The sequence below is a fragment of the Ochlerotatus camptorhynchus genome, unplaced genomic scaffold (assembly GCF_037179485.1).
Source record: "Ochlerotatus camptorhynchus isolate MF236.1 unplaced genomic scaffold, CSIRO-AGI_Acam_v1.1 ptg000220l, whole genome shotgun sequence".
Taxonomy (NCBI): Eukaryota; Metazoa; Arthropoda; class Insecta; order Diptera; family Culicidae; genus Ochlerotatus; species Ochlerotatus camptorhynchus.
Window position 1 is genome coordinate 336,813 of NW_027040710.1, and position 18,704 is coordinate 355,516.

The 18,704-nt window shown below is 39.0% G+C and overlaps 1 protein-coding gene across 1 annotated transcript in view; it reads right to left on the minus strand.

The window, feature by feature from the left end:
- The window catches only part of CngA (Cyclic nucleotide-gated ion channel subunit A), a 243,301-nt gene that overhangs the window by 214,717 nt on the left and 9,880 nt on the right, over window positions 1-18,704 (minus strand). The window contains exon 2 of the mRNA XM_065224960.1: window positions 15,419-15,824. Coding sequence (XP_065081032.1) covers window positions 15,419-15,824 — 406 coding nt within the window. The remainder of the gene's footprint in view (window positions 1-15,418; window positions 15,825-18,704) is intronic.

Below are 18,704 nucleotides of genomic sequence, written 5' to 3' on the forward strand. Positions count from 1 at the left end.
CCAGAGGAAGTGATGATGGGGCGCAAGATAAGACGTGGACTTCCGCTACTGTGCCCAGGAAAGGCAACATATAAAGATGACCAGCTTAATGCCCGTGATCGCGAATCCAAACTGCAGGGAAAGATGCGAGAGGACCGTAGACGTGGGGCACGTGAATGCTGCGTCAAGCCAGGAGATAAAGTCATAGTCGAGCGACAGGTTCGCGGGAAAGCAGAGTCACGTTTTGATCCACGTAGGTACACCGTGGTTCAAGAAAAAAATGGAATGTTAGTCCTAACCGATGAAGCAGGACAGAACATACGAAGACATGTGTCGAAAACTAAGAAAGTTTATAATTGGAGACAACTTGACGTACGGCATAGTTCAGAGAAAGTTCGACAAGGGATTACGGGAGCTGGGGACAATCCTGAAGGAAAAAGGACTATTAGCAAACCGTTGGTGGAGGTTTGTTGACGATATCTTCAGCGTAGTCCACAAATTTTAGATGAGATCAACAGAATTCACAAGGATATCAAATTCACTCACGAGGTAGAAAAAGACGGGAAACTCGCATTTCTCGATCTTCTAGTCATGAGTAAATCGTCATCATCTTCCTCGCTTGAATACTACAGGAAACCAACAAGCACCAAACCCCAGCAGGCCTGGGTTCAATCCCAGTCGACGCCGCCGGGATGTTCTGAGGCATAACATCTCTGATCATGCCTTCCTTCGGATGGGAAGTAAAGCCGTTGGTCGCCGGTTCATGAGTTGATGGGTCGATAGGTAGGGTCCAGGTGTGGGAGCTGCCTTCCTGGCACCTCGGTAGCATTGGTAGCAAACAAACCAAAGGAAAAAAAAAAAAACATGCACCAAAAGAGTTATCCCCTATACTTCCAACCATTCGTTCCAGCAGAAAATGGCCGCCTTCACCACATGATTCATCGTATGCAGACTCTTCCACTCAGCGATACAGGAAAGGTTAAGGAATTACAGTATATCTTCGAAACAGCAAGACTCAACGGATACAAGGAGATCACAATTCAGGCAATCATCGATAAAAAAGCGAGAATTCTACAAAGGAGATTATTTACAACCCTCACCACAGGACCTGAACCATTGAAACGAGTGTCCGTTCCATTTGATCAAGATATTACTTGTAAGCTAAGACCACAGTTAAAACAATGCGGATTAGATTTAGTTTTCACCAGAAGACATAACCAGTTGAAATCATTGATAGGATCCACTAAAGACCCAGTTAATGTTTTAGGTAAAGCAGGTGTATATAAAATAAGCTGTAATCATTGTAACAAAGTATATGTAGGACAAACCAAGAGAATTTTAGCAGCTAGATTTAAAGAACATATAGCGAAGGTTAATAAGGCCTAACATATGATTTCAAATCAAAGGTTGCAGAACACATCTTCACAGAGGACAACCAACTATTGACGGAGGACATCACGATTTTACGAACCGTATCTACACCATGGAAATTGGATGTTGCAGAAAGCCTTGAGATCAACAAACGACGTAATTCAACTTTACTCAACAGGGATCAAGGAAACGGACACACATGGCTTTTCAAGTTACTACCTAGGACTAGGACACATCAACGAGTAAGCAGCGGAATTAAATTTAAGTTTACCTAGTTTCTAAGTGAAAATGTACCTGTGTTAATATATATTCGGTAAATGCGATGTTTTTCTTCAGTCGAGTATTAGTACAAGACACTGAAGAAGTCTGCACATTGTAGACGAAATATGCGTATCTGTCAAGGATAAGCAAATAAGGTATTAAGGAATTAAATGGAAACTACTAATCCTTCTCTCTCATTATACAGGTATTCCACTAAGACGCCCACATTCATCAGGATTCATCAAAAACTACTTGTCAGGCAGATCATTCCAGGTCTTCTTGAACAATTCTTATTCTGAAACGTTCAACGCTGATGCTTGGGTTCCCCAGGGTAGCGTCCTTGGTCCTATCCTTTTCAACATCTTCACGTCAGATGTTCCTCCCCTTCCGGGTGGTGGTATTTTGTCAATGTTTGCGGATGACACTGCCATCATCTATAAGGGTCAAGAGATCCGTGCTCTGACGAAAAAACTCCAATCAGGCCTGGATGATTTGTCCGACTATTTCAACAGCTGGAAGATTTGTATCAATGCAGCTAAAACGCAGACCATATTATTTCCGCACTCCAACTCACCTCGGCTTGTTCCGCATGGTAACTCAAAAGTCCACCTTGATAACACTCCCATTGAATGGTCGAGTGAACTCGTCTACCTTGGTCTCACTCTTGACAGCAAGTTGCTATTCCGGTCCCATGTGGACAAAACATCCACCAAGTGCAACATCTTGATTAGGTCGCTCTACCCACTTATCAACAGAAAGCCCACCTTTTCCCTTAAAAATAAGCTTGACGTCCACAAGCAAATCATCCTCCCCACCATTGAGTATGGAACGCCAATCTGGGAGAGTTGTGCTATGTGCCACCACCGCAAACTCCAAAGGATCCAAAACAAGAACCTTAGGATGATTCTAAACAGTCCTCCACAGACCCAAAACTCTGAGGTCCACCGCCTGGTTGGCCTTCAGCCTCTCGAAGAGCGACGAACGGTCTCCTTGGAAAGGTTCAGAGACACCTGTCTGAGATCAGATCTTCAGATCATACGTGATCTGGCACGTTAGTTAAGTTAGACTCGTAGTTAGGTAGGTTATCAAATTATCCAATTAAAACAAAACACACCCCCCAAGGGGTAATCTGTTAACTAGATGAAATACGCAAATACTAAATTAGAATATCCAATGAGCAAAGATAAAGAGCCAGATAGGCTAATCAACTGAAATGTAAAATCAATGTATACATCATAATCAACAGAAATAAACGAAATTTTACTACTACTACTCACTTCTTCCTCAATATATCTAACATGCGAAATCGAATCACTCGGCTCGTCACAACTAGAACTATAAGTCACACTTGTATAGAAGATTAACACAACACAACAAATTGAACTACACTGTTATAATTATAATATATAATAATAATTAAAATATATAATTATAATAATTATAACATTGTAGAACGACGCAAACGCTTGCTACGATTCTCTCCGCTTCCCGTTCAGCAGAAAAAGCATACGAAATCGAGTATGAGAGGAAATAAGCCCTTCTTATTCTTATTCAGCGTGTCCATATTCCGAAGTATGGATAGAGCGGTGAAGAAAGCACAGTTCTGATAATCGCAACGTTCGGAGATCGAGTACAGTCGGTAACCTTTTTCCATTTTTTTTTACGTGATGCCTTTCACTCACTAATACACTCCAATTTTTTCTTTCTCCATTTTCTTGCATTGAATCCCAGCTCGGTATATCTCATCCGCCGTTCATGCGGTCTCTACGAACATCCTGCGATGATGAATCCCTCATTATTGTAAGTAATGCTTACATTGGGTGTAGATATGCCTCCAACAATGTTAAATAACTATGCTGCTTTCAAAAGGACTTATGAAAAGCAAAGCACCGATGATGAGCAGGTCATGCCAAACAAATTTCATATAGTTTGTACTCCAAATAATGTGGTTGGCATATAAAAAGGTTGGCTTGCAATAAATTGTGTTGTAGTAGAAATATTTGATTTGCTATTATTATGAAAATCAACTATTTTCAAAAATCTCATCAGACTAAATCTCGTTTTTCAGAGTTGCCGCCGCCATACAAAAGTTTTTTATATCAACCTTAGCAATCAATTGGGAAATGAGCCCTCAATTTTCCAGAAAAAGTGTTATGTTTGGCCAGCCTAATTGACATTCAACTACTTGTAGAGTAAAGTGGTATATTGACATTGACATTCAACTACTTGTAGAGTAAAGTGGTGTATTTTAATCGAATAGATTCTTTAGAATTCAATAACAAATCAAAATTGAACCTTAGTTCATCATTTTTACGCACATATTATGTCTTATCTATTTTCTTTGTCCAAGTGTTGAAAATTAACGATTTTTAGTGGTGGAAACAAACATTAAATTATAAAAATCTGGTGTAAATAATATATTTGATAATATTATTGAACTAAATCCTACTGATTAAAGATTAAAACCCGGCTCTCCGTTTCTCAATATAGCTAGCTCTAGGATTAATTATGGAATGCACGAACCCATCAGGAGTATGTGTCATGTTTTTGACAATTGTTTCTTATCTAGACGTATGATAAATCAAAATTTTATGATAGCCCTTTCTATTTGATGTTATTTTTACTGTTACTTAATTAAAGTTAGTCATTGGGGTTGTTGTAACCTGTTGATCGTACATATAACAAATAATAAATAAAGGAAAATAAAGGATTAGGTGCCTCCTAAACATTGAGATCTATTATGCAGTAACAAAAAAGTGACCGCCTCTTGTCAACCCTTCCTTCTCCTAGTTCCGATTCCTTTGAGTTCTCAGAATTGACAACGACTACTGTTCATCAAAAGCGAATCCATATACGCAGGTCGCATCCCCCTGGGCAGGACACACAGCAGAAGCCAATCAATGTAAGCCGCTCGTAAGGCATAATTTATCGTAATTGTTATGCGTGACAACTGTTGTAGCAGATACGGATGAGTGGACAAGCGGACGCATATTGATTAGTGATGGTCATCATGGTGTTTCGGCGAATAAAAAATATATGAAAATCATGATCGTCACGTAGCTTACAGAAATTAAGCACCGCAATTGAATAATTTGTTTCGCTTTATTGGCTTCCATTTCATCTGTATCATTTGTGACTTAAACATTCACATAATATTTTCAACTCAACTAACTTTGAAGTTCGGCAACCATTGCATGCTAATTCGGTGGTGGCAAACTGCCTAAATCTATAATTTGTAATACAATCCCTCGCTGCCCACATATTTTGCCGAAACATGTTCCACGACCTTCACTGCACCATTACGAATCAACTGATAAAATGTAAATTCAGAAAGGTAATTTCCCGAATGTTGATTAGCCGATTCACGATTATCAATAATAAATTGTCTAATTAGCCAATCATCGTGCTAAGCTCGCTATGTACCAATGACACCTCCACTATCAGGGTGTCGATGATAGATAGCGCATTGATCGGTGAATTGCAATTAGAAAGAAGATTCACATCGAAATACCTTCCTACTATCGCGGATCGTGTGCGACCATGCCTGCCGTGTGCCAATGTCATTCGGCCAATTCGACCAGTGGACGCGCGAATAATTTACTAATGACCGCCAACGGAGTTTCAGCGCCGGTGCAGCACTGCTTTATTCCTTTAGGCTTTTGCGGGTGCAGGTGGAATGGATAGACGCTTCCGAAGCGCATCGGTCATTGCGAGGGTGTACGATTTTAAATATATTTAGTAAGCGACGTTGATGCGTCGGTGGTGGATTGGTTGGTGATGCATTTAAATGGCCACTAGGCCACGACATCATCGTGTCATCAGGGCCACGTCGGCGGCGTTGATAGCGAACAACCGCTAGAAATATGTGTCTCGGACGAACGACCAATTAAGCTCAATAGTAAGCGTAATTTATCGGTGCTTTGCGTCAGATGACTCCAAATGCACTTTCGCCTGGCCGACCGACGACGACCGGTGGCCAAGAAGGAGTCGTGTTTAGAAGATGTTTACCAAGGATTTACTGGTTGTTCGCGCAAGGAGCACACTGTTTTTTTTCTGCATGTCAAGTGCACTTGGTGCACTACTGGGAGTCTCCGGGCGTCGTGTTTCCATGTCCTGAGACGGCAGAGAGACAGAGCTGAGGTATTATTTACGAGCTCTGTTGTGCTTGTAGTTTCTCGGCAGATGCTGAGGACAAGACTTGTAAACTTCACCGTACAAGGCGCCGTAAAGTTTGGCATTAACTTGCAGTCAATGGATATTACTCACGGGGCATTAAATGCAATTGTCGTTCATTTTGGCGATGTAATGTCTTCAACTTTTGAATTACAGTGATTATGTTTTATGATGGGTCGAAAGTTTGTCGCTCAGTTGCATGTCTCAAAGTTTCCAAATTGTTATGGTTCTTCGGAAAATCGTTAACTACAGACAACCAATTTTGCAAAACGTCTATCACATCTAGCTTCTTGTTGCAATAACATTCTATTAAGGTTAGTTCATATTTATGTAATTTGAAAATGATGCCTCAGGGATAGGGATGGTTTACGAACAGGAAGCATGCATATTCTGTACTAGTATCAGTACAATAGCATTTTTTTAATATTTAGTATATGTACAGTACTGGACAACATAAATCATACGCTCAACCCAAAAAAGTACATTACATCATATATTTCCTATTTTGCACGCAATTTCAGCAGTTTATTCAGAAAAGTTCAAGTATTTCTCATGGTGCATTCAATTAGCTGAATGAAAATTGTTATAATATTCTGCCACAAATTTAAATAAATATATGCTCACTTTTGTGCTTGGACAAAATAAATCATACACTCCTAAGATTTTATTTTTTAGCCATCGAATAAAAACAAAATCTGAAGATTTGGCATCACGGCGTAATATTTGACAGTTCTTGTTCCGGGAAGCGTGCGCATCGCACCTTTGTGTTTTGTTTGCGTCATTTGAAAAGTGAAAATGTCGGGAAAGCAGACTTCGCTCGATGTTTGGTGATTCGCGATCGTGAAAAAGGAATTTCTTTTCGGAAAATTGCCGAAAACTACTCGATCTCAGTTGGAGCTGTTCAGCACATATGGAAAAAGTACGAAACACGAGGAATTGTGAGGAATTTATCCGGACAAGGACGTCATCGTGCGGCAAGTAATCGTGATGACATCAGAATTGTTCGAATGGCTAAGCAGAATCCGAAGTATTCGTCGAGGCATATTGTGGAATCGATGGATCTCAATGTAAGTCGACGAACTGTTCGCCGGCGACTTAATGAGAGCGGTTTGAAAAGCTGTTTGGCATCGAAGCGACCTTTTATCAACAAGCGGAACCAACGGAAGCGACTGGAATTTGCTAAAAAGTACGTCGGAATGACTGTGGTCTTCTGGAAACGAGTTCTGTGGACGGATGAGAGCAAATTTGAGTTATTTGGACAGAAAAGGCGATCAAGGGTTTGGCGAGGTTCCGGTGACGCTTTTAAGGAACCATACATTCAAAAGACGGTTAAACATGGAGGCGGAAATATCATGGTATGGGGAGCCTTTGCGTGGTCTGGTGTTGGAAGCTTGGCTAAAGGGAATAATGACTGCAGATGTGTACATTGACTTGTTAAGTGAAAATCTGGAAGTTTCGCTACTGAAAACTGGCCTGGAATCCAACATTTTCCAACAAGATAATGACCCAAAGCACACAGCAAAGAAAACAATGGCATTTTACAAATCAAATCGGACCAAAACGCTGGAATGACCTCCCCAATCTCCCAATCTCAACCCAATTGAGAATTTGTGGTCTTACTTGGACAACAAAGTGGATAAAGCATCGGTTTCCAACAAAAACGTTTATTTTGAAGCACTTGAAGCAGCGTGGGAGAATATCGATTCAGGATATCTACAAAACCTCGTCAAAAGTATGCCAAGACGGTTGGAAGCAGTGTTGAGAGCAAAGGGTGGTTATACCAAATATTGAGAGTGTTAAAATGTAAGTTGAAAGTTGAATTAAATGAGAATTTTCAATAAGAAATCAGGCGTATGATTTATTTTGTCCAACTCGAAATTCTCCTTTTACAACTTATAAATGATGATTGAGAAAGTCATACAATATATTGAATATTCTATACCTGCAGAGTTTTAGCGAAAAACATACAGAAGTATTGCAGAACAAACCATTATTGTACGTTTAAATCTACCTGATATATCGAGCTCCAAAGAAAAATTATATGGGTGTATGATTTATTTTGTCCAGCAACACACACCATGCTCTGTTGTATTATAGTTACTTTAAAATACCATCTATTTTTAAAGATGATCCCACCGATCAGGGAACCATTCGTGGGAAATTAACACTGTGTAGAACTGTCAATAAATTCAGAGAGATTTGCAGGAGCTGCAGGAAACTCTTTTGTGAGGTTGGAAAAGCTTCCAGAGATGTCGAAAAAAAAACTTCCGGAGAAAGCTGGAAGAATCTTCCAGAGAGGGCTGACCGACTCTGTTGGGAGATAAACATCCAGGGAAGGCCAGCTGATTTCTGTGTCATGTCGAAAGAAACTTTCTGAGAAAGTTTAGAGAAATTTCGAAAGGAAGTCGGCAAACACTTCCGGGGCAAACGAGCAGGACTTCTTCGGGAACTCGGAAAGAGCTTCTAGAAGAAAGCGTTAGAATCGTCCGGTGTCAGTCAGCAGAAGCTACAGGAGAAAGCTGAAAGCTCGTGGAAGTCAGAAAAAACTTGGAGGGGAAAAATCTGAAGAACAGAAATCCAGGTTTAAAATTTATTTATTTCGTCAACCGACGTAGACTAGTATTCGGAAGTAATTTGAAAATAGTCTTAAGAAACTTTCAACGAAATACAGAGAAAACATTTAGGATAAGTTGGAAGAATATTTCAAAGGGAATCCGAAAATAAACTTTCGGAGATAGTTCGAAGAAACTCATGAAAAAAGTCAGAAGAAATTGTTGAAAGTGAAAACGAACTGGGAAAGTCGGATGACACTTTCTGAAGTAGTTGGTTGGATTTTTGTTTTGCTTGTTAATGTCACTTTGCTTATTTTTGGTATCCGGCCATTTGGCCCCTTTTTTATGAGCTTGTTTCTCATACAGCTTCTAACAGAAATTTTTTAATCTTTTAGAAGTTCCTAGAAGCCGCTTGCCCGTCGCTACACTCCGCTAACTGAAAAAACAAGAGCAGAAAGGTACATATGAGGGCTACACAATGGAATATTTATTCAATTATCTGGACACTAAAGATATTTTCCCATTCATGAATGCTTCACTGTAATTTTAAGATCCCAGATCCACAGCTTTTTTTTTCCATGATTTGTTTTCCGTCGATCTACTTTTCTGTGCTGAGCACCAGTGCTACCGATGCCAGTGAGGCAGCTCCCACACCTGGGCCCTACCTATCGACCCATCAACTCATGAATCGGGGACCAACGGCTTTACTTCCCTTCCGAAGGAAGGCATGGGCGTGATCAGAGATGTTATGCCTCATAACATCCCTTTTTTGGAGGCGAAAGTCTCCTTTATAAAGATAAATCAATCAATCAATCATAACATCCCGGTGTGTAATTGGTATTTCTTAGCCACCCTTATTAACATGAGCAGTTCTTTGATGATCTTATTACTGTTTGCACAGTAAACGCAGTTTGTCATAAAATTAAGACAAATCAAAATTTTAAAAAAAAATTAGATTTTTCCTTTTCCAAATATAAGCAGTTCTTTGGAGTTTTATTGTTCTTATTAGTTTATGCACAGTAAACTCGGATAAACTTTGAATCCCGTCCCTGTTTGGATGAACTGTAAAAAGTTTGCTTAGAGTTGCATTGACTAACTCTGATGATCAAAATTTAATCCAAGAATAATACCAGTTGGAGCCTGCCGTCATAAAAGATTTTCTCTTTACTCAATGTATTAAGCATGTGGAAAAATAAAGTCGCATCAATTTTCGTTTAATATCGTCAATCAATCATCGAATCAAACCAATCAGTATTCGGCCAAATGGCATTCGGCCAAACGACCCATTCGTCCAAACAACCAATTCGACCAAAAGGTATTCGGTCAAACGCTATTCGGCCAAATAGCATTCGGCCAAACGGCATTCGGCCAAATTGCCCGGAACCTTATTTTTAATAGTCGAGCTTCTTGAAATAGTTTTAGTTTAACTGAACGCAGAAAGATATAAATCGTCGTGAGTGCGAATTAATCTACACGACTATCGACCGTCGCTGGAGTAATTCTCAAAGCTGGCCAAGTGACCCCCCAAGGTGAATATCCTTTCAAGTGTTTTATCACACTATGGCTAGAGTAAATTGAATCATTCGGGTGTGACCCTTCCTTTTTATTTGTTTAATTATATTTTAAACAGGATTGGAATTTCAATTGAGGAACTCGGCTAGCTTGGCAGCTGCCGCTTTTGCTTACTGAGTAGAAGAGCGTGGGTTTACTCCCAAGCTCCTTCAAATCAAACCAATTGCTATGGTCGCATCGCCTGCCTACGCAAAACCTGACCCATCTCCTACCCAACTATCCAACTCCATAGCAACTATGGGGGAATCGGTGAGTCGCTGGCCTCCCGTTAAGTAGATGTTACATCAATAATATTCTTCCTTTTCCGTAACGGAGATGATGGGCGTGGCCGGCAATGGTAATTGTAAGCTGTTCCTGTTCTGAACATTGATTGGAGAACTATTCACTCCCATATGGTTTTCCTTATGCAATCAGAATAAGAACGTTAAAGTCGATACATGACAGTTGGCAGTATGCAATCTACGAATTACTCCATTACAAACGCAACACAACTCTTCCTGGAGTAGCTGGATGTTTTTTTTTTGAAAACTAATTGAAACAGAACCAGCTTCCAGAGAAGGTAAAAGTAACTTCTTGTGGGAATTAACTTATACCTAAAAAATATTAATGGTTATTCAACCTTCTTTATCTGCATAAATTAGATCACGGTGTCCAATGGAAGATGATCCATGCTTTCTTTTCTTATTTTCGTCATGTATTTTTGTATAAAATTAGTGCTTCTGGCTTCCTCCGAAAACAAAACGAGCATACGAGCGATGAAGTGCTCTCTTACAGTGCGGATCTATTTTCTTTTTGCTGAAGGAAGTGTTACTGCTACCTAACGCTACAACAAATTCAAACAGCACTTTTCATTACTCAATATAAGCTATAAAATGTTTACATTTTTTGACTCTTATTCCTCTTCGATCCTTGATTGGACCCTACCCAAGGTAATCCTGCTTGGACATCGACTTGAAAAATTCCTCTTCGATCCTTTGGCTTCTTATAGTAATCTGCTTGGAAATCGATTTGGAGAAACGTTTTACTGCCGCCATGGCGCCTAACCGCAAAAGAAAAGGGCAATCTCTTGATCCCCCTTTTGATTAAATGCCGTTGTGGTGAATTCCGTGTATTGGCTGGAAACCTTAGACGGATTCGACGGATTCAAACGTTTTCTCAAGTACCTTACTGAGAAGCAACACACATTTTTTACTTACGACACCAACACTGAACGTCTGTTCAAGGTTGTCTTGAAAGGTTTGCCCAGTGGTGAATGCCTGGATGAGATCAAAGATGAATTGAAAAAATTACTTGGAGTTGAACCAATACAGGTAATCAAAATGAAAATGAAAACTCGTCCTGGCGATTCGCGAAACGGGATTTCTAATAATTTTTATTTAGTTCATTTCAAGTCTAGTGAACTAAACAACCTTCAGGCCTTAGAAAAAGCTAGTCTTATGCTCCATGTCCAAGTGAAGTGGGAACACCTCACCCAGTGCCATAAGTGGCACGGATGGGGTCACGGGACCAATCATTGCTACATGCCAGATAAATGCATGAACTGTGGTGATTCCTCTCACACAAAGGACGACTTCCTGTGAAAGAAGATCCAAAAAAAATGTTTAAATTGTGGTGAAAACCCCAAATTCAATTTTTGGGAATGTAAGACTCGCAAAGCGATCCTACAATCTCGTTGGACAGGTAGGAAACGCTTCACGTTCCCGATCAGGTACAAATTCCTCTGCTGTTAACAACGGTCAGCGAGGAACAAATTCTACATTTGTGCCCGTCCGTACAAACATCAACCATACTTCAAATTATTCATCTATACCTGTTCCCCTCGCTGCTTACAATGTTCAGCGAGTAAATGGAGCTACCTATGCTGCTGTTGCAGCTGGTGGAAATCACAATTCTAGCAAACATAATTATAACGGAAATTTTGATAATTTTGACTTAGTTTAGGAGCAGTAATGGAATTTCTGAATATTCTGAAAACTAGCTGCATGTGTGATGCCATTCAAGCTGGAATTAAATTTGCGAATAATATCGTCATGGCATGTTTTGAATTGGAATGCTCGATCTCTTAAAGATAATGAGCCGTTATATCTGAAACGTTCCTTAAACCTGACAATAAGGTTAAAAGGGACGCAACTTATTTCATTTAACGAAATTATCATCTTGATGGAGCCTGTGGTGGCGTTGCCATCATTGTTCAACGACGTATCAAACATCAAATTCTTTCTTCGTTAAAACCCAAAGTTTTTGAAACTTTGGGAGTTTCTGTCGAAACAAAATTTGGAAAACTTAAGTTTATAGCTGTCTATTTGCCATTCCAATGCGTAGGCCAGCAAAAGATTTTTTTCAAAGATGGCCTTCAGAAACTTACCCGTGATTTTAATGAAAAACACCACTCATGGAATTATTCTGAAAGCAATTCCATTGGAAATATTATGTTTAATGAGTGTTCTTCCGGTCATTACACTATTCAATATCTAATATTAATATCCAAAAATTCCTCAACTATTGATTTGGTCTTAATTGATTCATGTCAACTTTGTAGCCAATTGGTTACCCATTTTGACTTCGGTTCTGATCACTTTCCAGTAACTTTTGAAATATCCCAACAAATAATTTCTAATCCCAACAGCTCTACTTTCATTTTATCATATAGCTAATTGGGAGCAATATCAAACATTTATTAAATATAAACAAAGATGATGTTAAATATGCTCTTGAATCTCTGACTACGTCTATAGTTCAAGCAAGAGCTGCCTCAGTACCAAAATGCGAGGTGAAATTTGATTCAATTATAATGGACGGCGATCTTCAGTTCTTGATCTGTCTGAAAAATGTCCGTTGGAGACATTATCAAAGAACACGAGATCCTGCCATGAAAGTTATCTGGCGGGATTTGCAAAAACAATTTAAAGGGCGTTTATCTGCCCTGAGGAGCAAAACTTTTGAAAATAATGCTTCAATTCATCAATTACCTGCATAATGTTCTCAGAGATTTTTGGTAATCCATATGGTTGAGAAGTTATTATTCTGCAGATCTCTAATTGTTCTGTAGATCAAATCATGCCTCTAAGATATTCTTGCAAAAAATACTTCAATACTTTTTTCCGAGTAACACACTAATTTGAACCATAAATAATTGAAATGTTTCCTTACCAACATCACTTTTGCCCATAGCAACAAATCAAGAGTACGTTATTTATTAGCTCCATTGTGAAGCCCCCCGTTTTTCATTTCCTAGTTAATGGTATTGTCTAGACAAAATTTATAAATAGCAGATTTTTAGTGATGGGCCCAATGTTAGATCCATTGGCCAACATTAGAGCCATTTCTCCTATATCATAACAATTAAGGCTGGTTTACTGTAGTAGCTGGAGCACCTGGGTTAAAATGAAATGTTCTTTATTTTGAATTTGGAACAAATAAAGAATTTAAAAAATACGGACCAGCGTTGCTTGTCCAACGCAAAAGAGTCATTTTAGTAAAAAAATAATTTAAATTATTAACTGTCCAAAATTATCTATGTTTTTTTCAACAAACTGCACGGAGCAGAAAAGCACCTTCTTGGTATTTTTACCTACACTGGTCAAGGTTCATTTTACTACATTTTTAAGTCACAACTTAATTGAAACTAAAACGGAGATCACAGATTCGAAAAAGAGTTTGTCTATTCTACGTTTGCTCACCAGCCACTATGAACTTTAAGTGAACGAGGAGAGTCCTCGTTTTTTAGAGTAAATGGCCAATGACTGCTAATGACATTTGAAATTTCTATCAAATTCTAGAATGTTCGTTTTTGCAAGATGGCTTTTCCATTTCATCCGAAACACAACTTTATTCTATAAATTGAAGCCTAGTGTTGATATATATTTGAAATTGCATTGGAAAAGAGGCGTTGAAATTAGGGTATACCTTTGATTGGAAACCTATCCTAAACAAATACACCGTATACATATGAAAACTTATCAAAACAGATATACAACGTTACATCATACCACACAATTTTAAGAAAATTTGATCAATTTGAGAGTGTTGAGTGTTCAATTTTAAAAGAAATTTGTATCCAATTAAAAAGGTATTGTTACAAGTGTTGCTCTCAGTTCTTGTGAATCCCGAAATAACTGCTATCATTTTTCAACCTTTCTGTATTTGACATTTCACATTTGCTATCAAAGTTCAAAATAAATAAATTCATTATTCATTCCTGCATAACGAACCGCATCCCAAGCCATCCATCCTACTTCGACAGGCCAATCACGCACAAGCACTCTATCAATGGTGCTTGCCATCCATCGACACGACACGGGTAAACCTTAAATTAATGATCTTTCCGTCGAAATCATCTTAACGCTGCTGATTAGATTTCCATCTTGAATCTACCCACTCAGGACTCCGCCTCAGTCTTATATCGAATGTAGGGCGTTTGGTTGTCAACAGTTTCAACTGTTCATCGTTCGCAGTTAAGTGCAGCTCTCAGGATCTTCATGATGTTTTTCGGCACTGTTTTATTGTTTACATAGGCTCTATACAAGCACCGGGAGTATCCGTATCCTATAATACCATTAATGTGTAGTGCGATGCGCCTCCGCGAAGAAGGATGTAGGATGTTCCGAGCTGTACATTAGCAGCGGCAAACAACCAGGAGAAAGTTGACTAGTTTCATAGTCGACAGCGGGTTCCTGGTTCCGATTTAATCCTCTCACTATGTAGGATGTAAAAAGTCAAACGCAATTTCCCGCGGAAAATCAACCACACGAGTGACACCCTCAGGTTTGATAGACGTTGGCAGCGTGGCGACCACCCACTAACAGATCACAGACGATGCCAGACGATGTGCTTGAAGATGGATTTCGTTCGGGAAAACTGTCCATATCGAATTATCGTCGAAAACCTTCATGAACAATAATAATGCTTTCCATTAAAGTTTCCAACTTTTAATTGCTTTTTGACAGCCATTTCTTCAACATGTTTCGCACATTGCTCTAATTCTGAGCACCGTTTCCTCATCCTTTAACACCCCACCCGATGTATGCAAATAGCTCGTGATACCCATTCTAATAGCTCATGTGACAACGACGGTGGCGGCGATGTCGCACATCGCAAAAGTCGCACATGCGAAGGTCAACGGAACACCCCAGCACCAGCAAACATGCACACATACATTCCAGTTTGTACAAACATCCACCCAAGCACCCAATTGGGTGTGTTCAAGTCCGCTCCAACTAGCGCCAGTTATCCAAGCAGCAGCGTCGAAGGCGTTTCCCGTTTCTCGTTGCACGTGGGACGACCGTTATTCATTGGCATTGTACACAAACACCCCCTGCCACCAAACCCCTAGGCGGGTGATAACGTTTCTAGCACTAACCAACGAGACATTCCGTGTCCGGTGACCTCACCAGCACACTTTTTTTTTCTCCTCTACTCAAATTGGATGCGGTTTACTTTTTTTTCCAAACTTCTCTTGAGGTTAATTATAAACATTTGCTACAAATCGAAAGAATGGCAAACCTACTCACCAGAAAGTCGTTCCGCTCGCACTCTATCACAGCCTGGCTCAGGTGGTTGTTCTTGCTGTTGTTGCTGTTGGGCATCGAACCTTGCTCGGAGGCTACCTCGATGCGGTTCCGCGTCGTGAATGCCAATTGTTTAGTCGGTGTTGAGGTCGATGTTGGAGCTGTCCCGCCGCCGCTGCCGGAACCGTGTTGCTGCCCGGCGCCAGCCGGGGCCGGAGTGGTCGTCGTCGAGAGGCTAGGGGTGGTTGCCACACTGCTGAAACTGCCCACCGTCGATGGGTTGAAGTTCTGGTAGATGGTGTTGCTCCCGAACGGAGTCGTACTGATCGTGGAGGGCCCATTGCAGAGGGCCGGTGCGCGATGTGTGGTATTGTACAGTGGACGCTGCACGCGATTAAAGTGATAGATGCTGGAAAAAGGAAAGACAAAACAGTTAATTGAGAGGGGTTTGCAGAAGGTTCATTGCCAGACCGAACGGGGACCGTGGGTGGTTAACTATAATTCTCTAGAGTATCCCACGTATGAATTAAGCGACACAGCTTCTGATGGAACTTCATCAATGGAGCTTTCAAATTTTTCGAATATTAGCTCGATTAAGTTTTGTCACTTCTAAATATGAATACAATAGTTCACTCAACCGGGAAATGTAAGATACTATTTCATAATGAAGTAATGAAATTGGGTTGTTAGCGGAATGCTAAATAAAACAGCAAAAAAGGTTATCTTCCATTTAATTCCACTTAATTAATTTTGGTATCCATGACAGATACGTATTTCGACTACAATGTGCAGTCTTCATCAGTGTCATTCCCACTAAAGAACTTATCAAAATCTAACCCCCTTAAGTACTCATCCCCTAGGTAAAAAAGTCAAGATCATAGGTATAAAAATGAAACTACAATGTGTTGAATCGGAACCTACCTAACTAATAAAAACCAAAGATTTAAGTAAGCTAAAGGAGAAAAATCTATACAACTCTCTAATAAGGAAAATCCCCAAAGGCTTGGTAGCCATCATAATGAAGTAATGAAATTGGGTTGTTAGCGGAATGCTAAATAAAACAGCAAAAAAGGTTATCTTCCATTTAATTCCACTTAATTAATTTTGGTATCCATGACAGATACGTATTTCGACTACAATGTGCAGTCTTCATCAGTGTCATTCCCACTAAAGAACTTATCAAAATCTAACCCCCTTAAGTACTCATCCCCTAGGTAAAAAAGTCAAGATCATAGGTATAAAAATGAAACTACAATGTGTTGAATCGGAACCTACCTAACTAATAAAAACCAAAGATTTAAGTAAGCTAAAGGAGAAAAATCTATACAACTCTCTAATAAGGAAAATCCCCAAAGGCTTGGTAGCCATCATAATGAAGTAATGAAATTGGGTTGTTAGCGGAATGCTAAATAAAACAGCAAAAAAGGTTATCTTCCATTTAATTCCACTTAATTAATTTTGGTATCCATGACAGATACGTATTTCGACTACAATGTGCAGTCTTCATCAGTGTCATTCCCACTAAAGAACTTATCAAAATCTAACCCCCTTAAGTACTCATCCCCTAGGTAAAAAAGTCAAGATCATAGGTATAAAAATGAAACTACAATGTGTTGAATCGGAACCTACCTAACTAATAAAAACCAAAGATTTAAGTAAGCTAAAGGAGAAAAATCTATACAACTCTCTAATAAGGAAAATCCCCAAAGGCTTGGTAGCCATCATAATGAAGTAATGAAATTGGGTTGTTAGCGGAATGCTAAATAAAACAGCAAAAAAGGTTATCTTCCATTTAATTCCACTTAATTAATTTTGGTATCCATGACAGATACGTATTTCGACTACAATGTGCAGTCTTCATCAGTGTCATTCCCACTAAAGAACTTATCAAAATCTAACCCCCTTAAGTACTCATCCCCTAGGTAAAAAAGTCAAGATCATAGGTATAAAAATGAAACTACAATGTGTTGAATCGGAACCTACCTAACTAATAAAAAACAAAGATTTAAGTAAGCTAAAGGAGAAAAATCTATACAACTCTCTAATAAGGAAAATCCCCAAAGGCTTGGTAGCCATCATAATGAAGTAATGAAATTGGGTTGTTAGCGGAATGCTAAATAAAACAGCAAAAAAGCTTATCTTCCATTTAATTCCACTTAATTAATTTTGGTATCCATGACAGATACGTATTTCGACTACAATGTGCAGTCTTCATCAGTGTCATTCCCACTAAAGAACTTATCAAAATCTAACCCCCTTAAGTACTCATCCCCTAGGTAAAAAAGTCAAGATCATAGGTATAAAAATGAAACTACAATGTGTTGAATCGGAACCTACCTAACTAATAAAAACCAAAGATTTAAGTAAGCTAAAGGAGAAAAATCTATACAACTCTCTAATAAGGAAAATCCCCAAAGGCTTGGTAGCCATCATAATGAAGTAATGAAATTGGGTTGTTAGCGGAATGCTAAATAAAACAGCAAAAAAGGTTATCTTCCATTTAATTCCACTTAATTAATTTTGGTATCCATGACAGATACGTATTTCGACTACAATGTGCAGTCTTCATCAGTGTCATTCCCACTAAAGAACTTATCAAAATCTAACCCCCTTAAGTACTCATCCCCTAGGTAAAAAAGTCAAGATCATAGGTATAAAAATGAAACTACAATGTGTTGAATCGGAACCTACCTAACTAATAAAAACCAAAGATTTAAGTAAGCTAAAGGAGAAAAATCTATACAACTCTCTAATAAGGAAAATCCCCAAAGGCTTGGTAGCCATCATAATGAAGTAATGAAATTGGGTTGTTAGCGGAATGCTAAATAAAACAGCAAAAAAGGTTATCTTCCATTTAATTCCACTTAATTAATTTTGGTATCCATGACAGATACGTATTTCGACTACAATGTGCAGTCTTCATCAGTGTCATTCCCACTAAAGAACTTATCAAAATCTAACCCCCTTAAGTACTCATCCCCTAGGTAAAAAAGTCAAGATCATAGGTATAAAAATGAAACTACAATGTGTTGAATCGGAACCTACCTAACTAATAAAAACCAAAGATTTAAGTAAGCTAAAGGAGAAAAATCTATACAACTCTCTAATAAGGAAAATCCCCAAAGGCTTGGTAGCCATCATAATGAAGTAATGAAATTGGGTTGTTAGCGGAATGCTAAATAAAACAGCAAAAAAGGTTATCTTCCATTTAATTCCACTTAATTAATTTTGGTATCCATGACAGATACGTATTTCGACTACAATGTGCAGTCTTCATCAGTGTCATTCC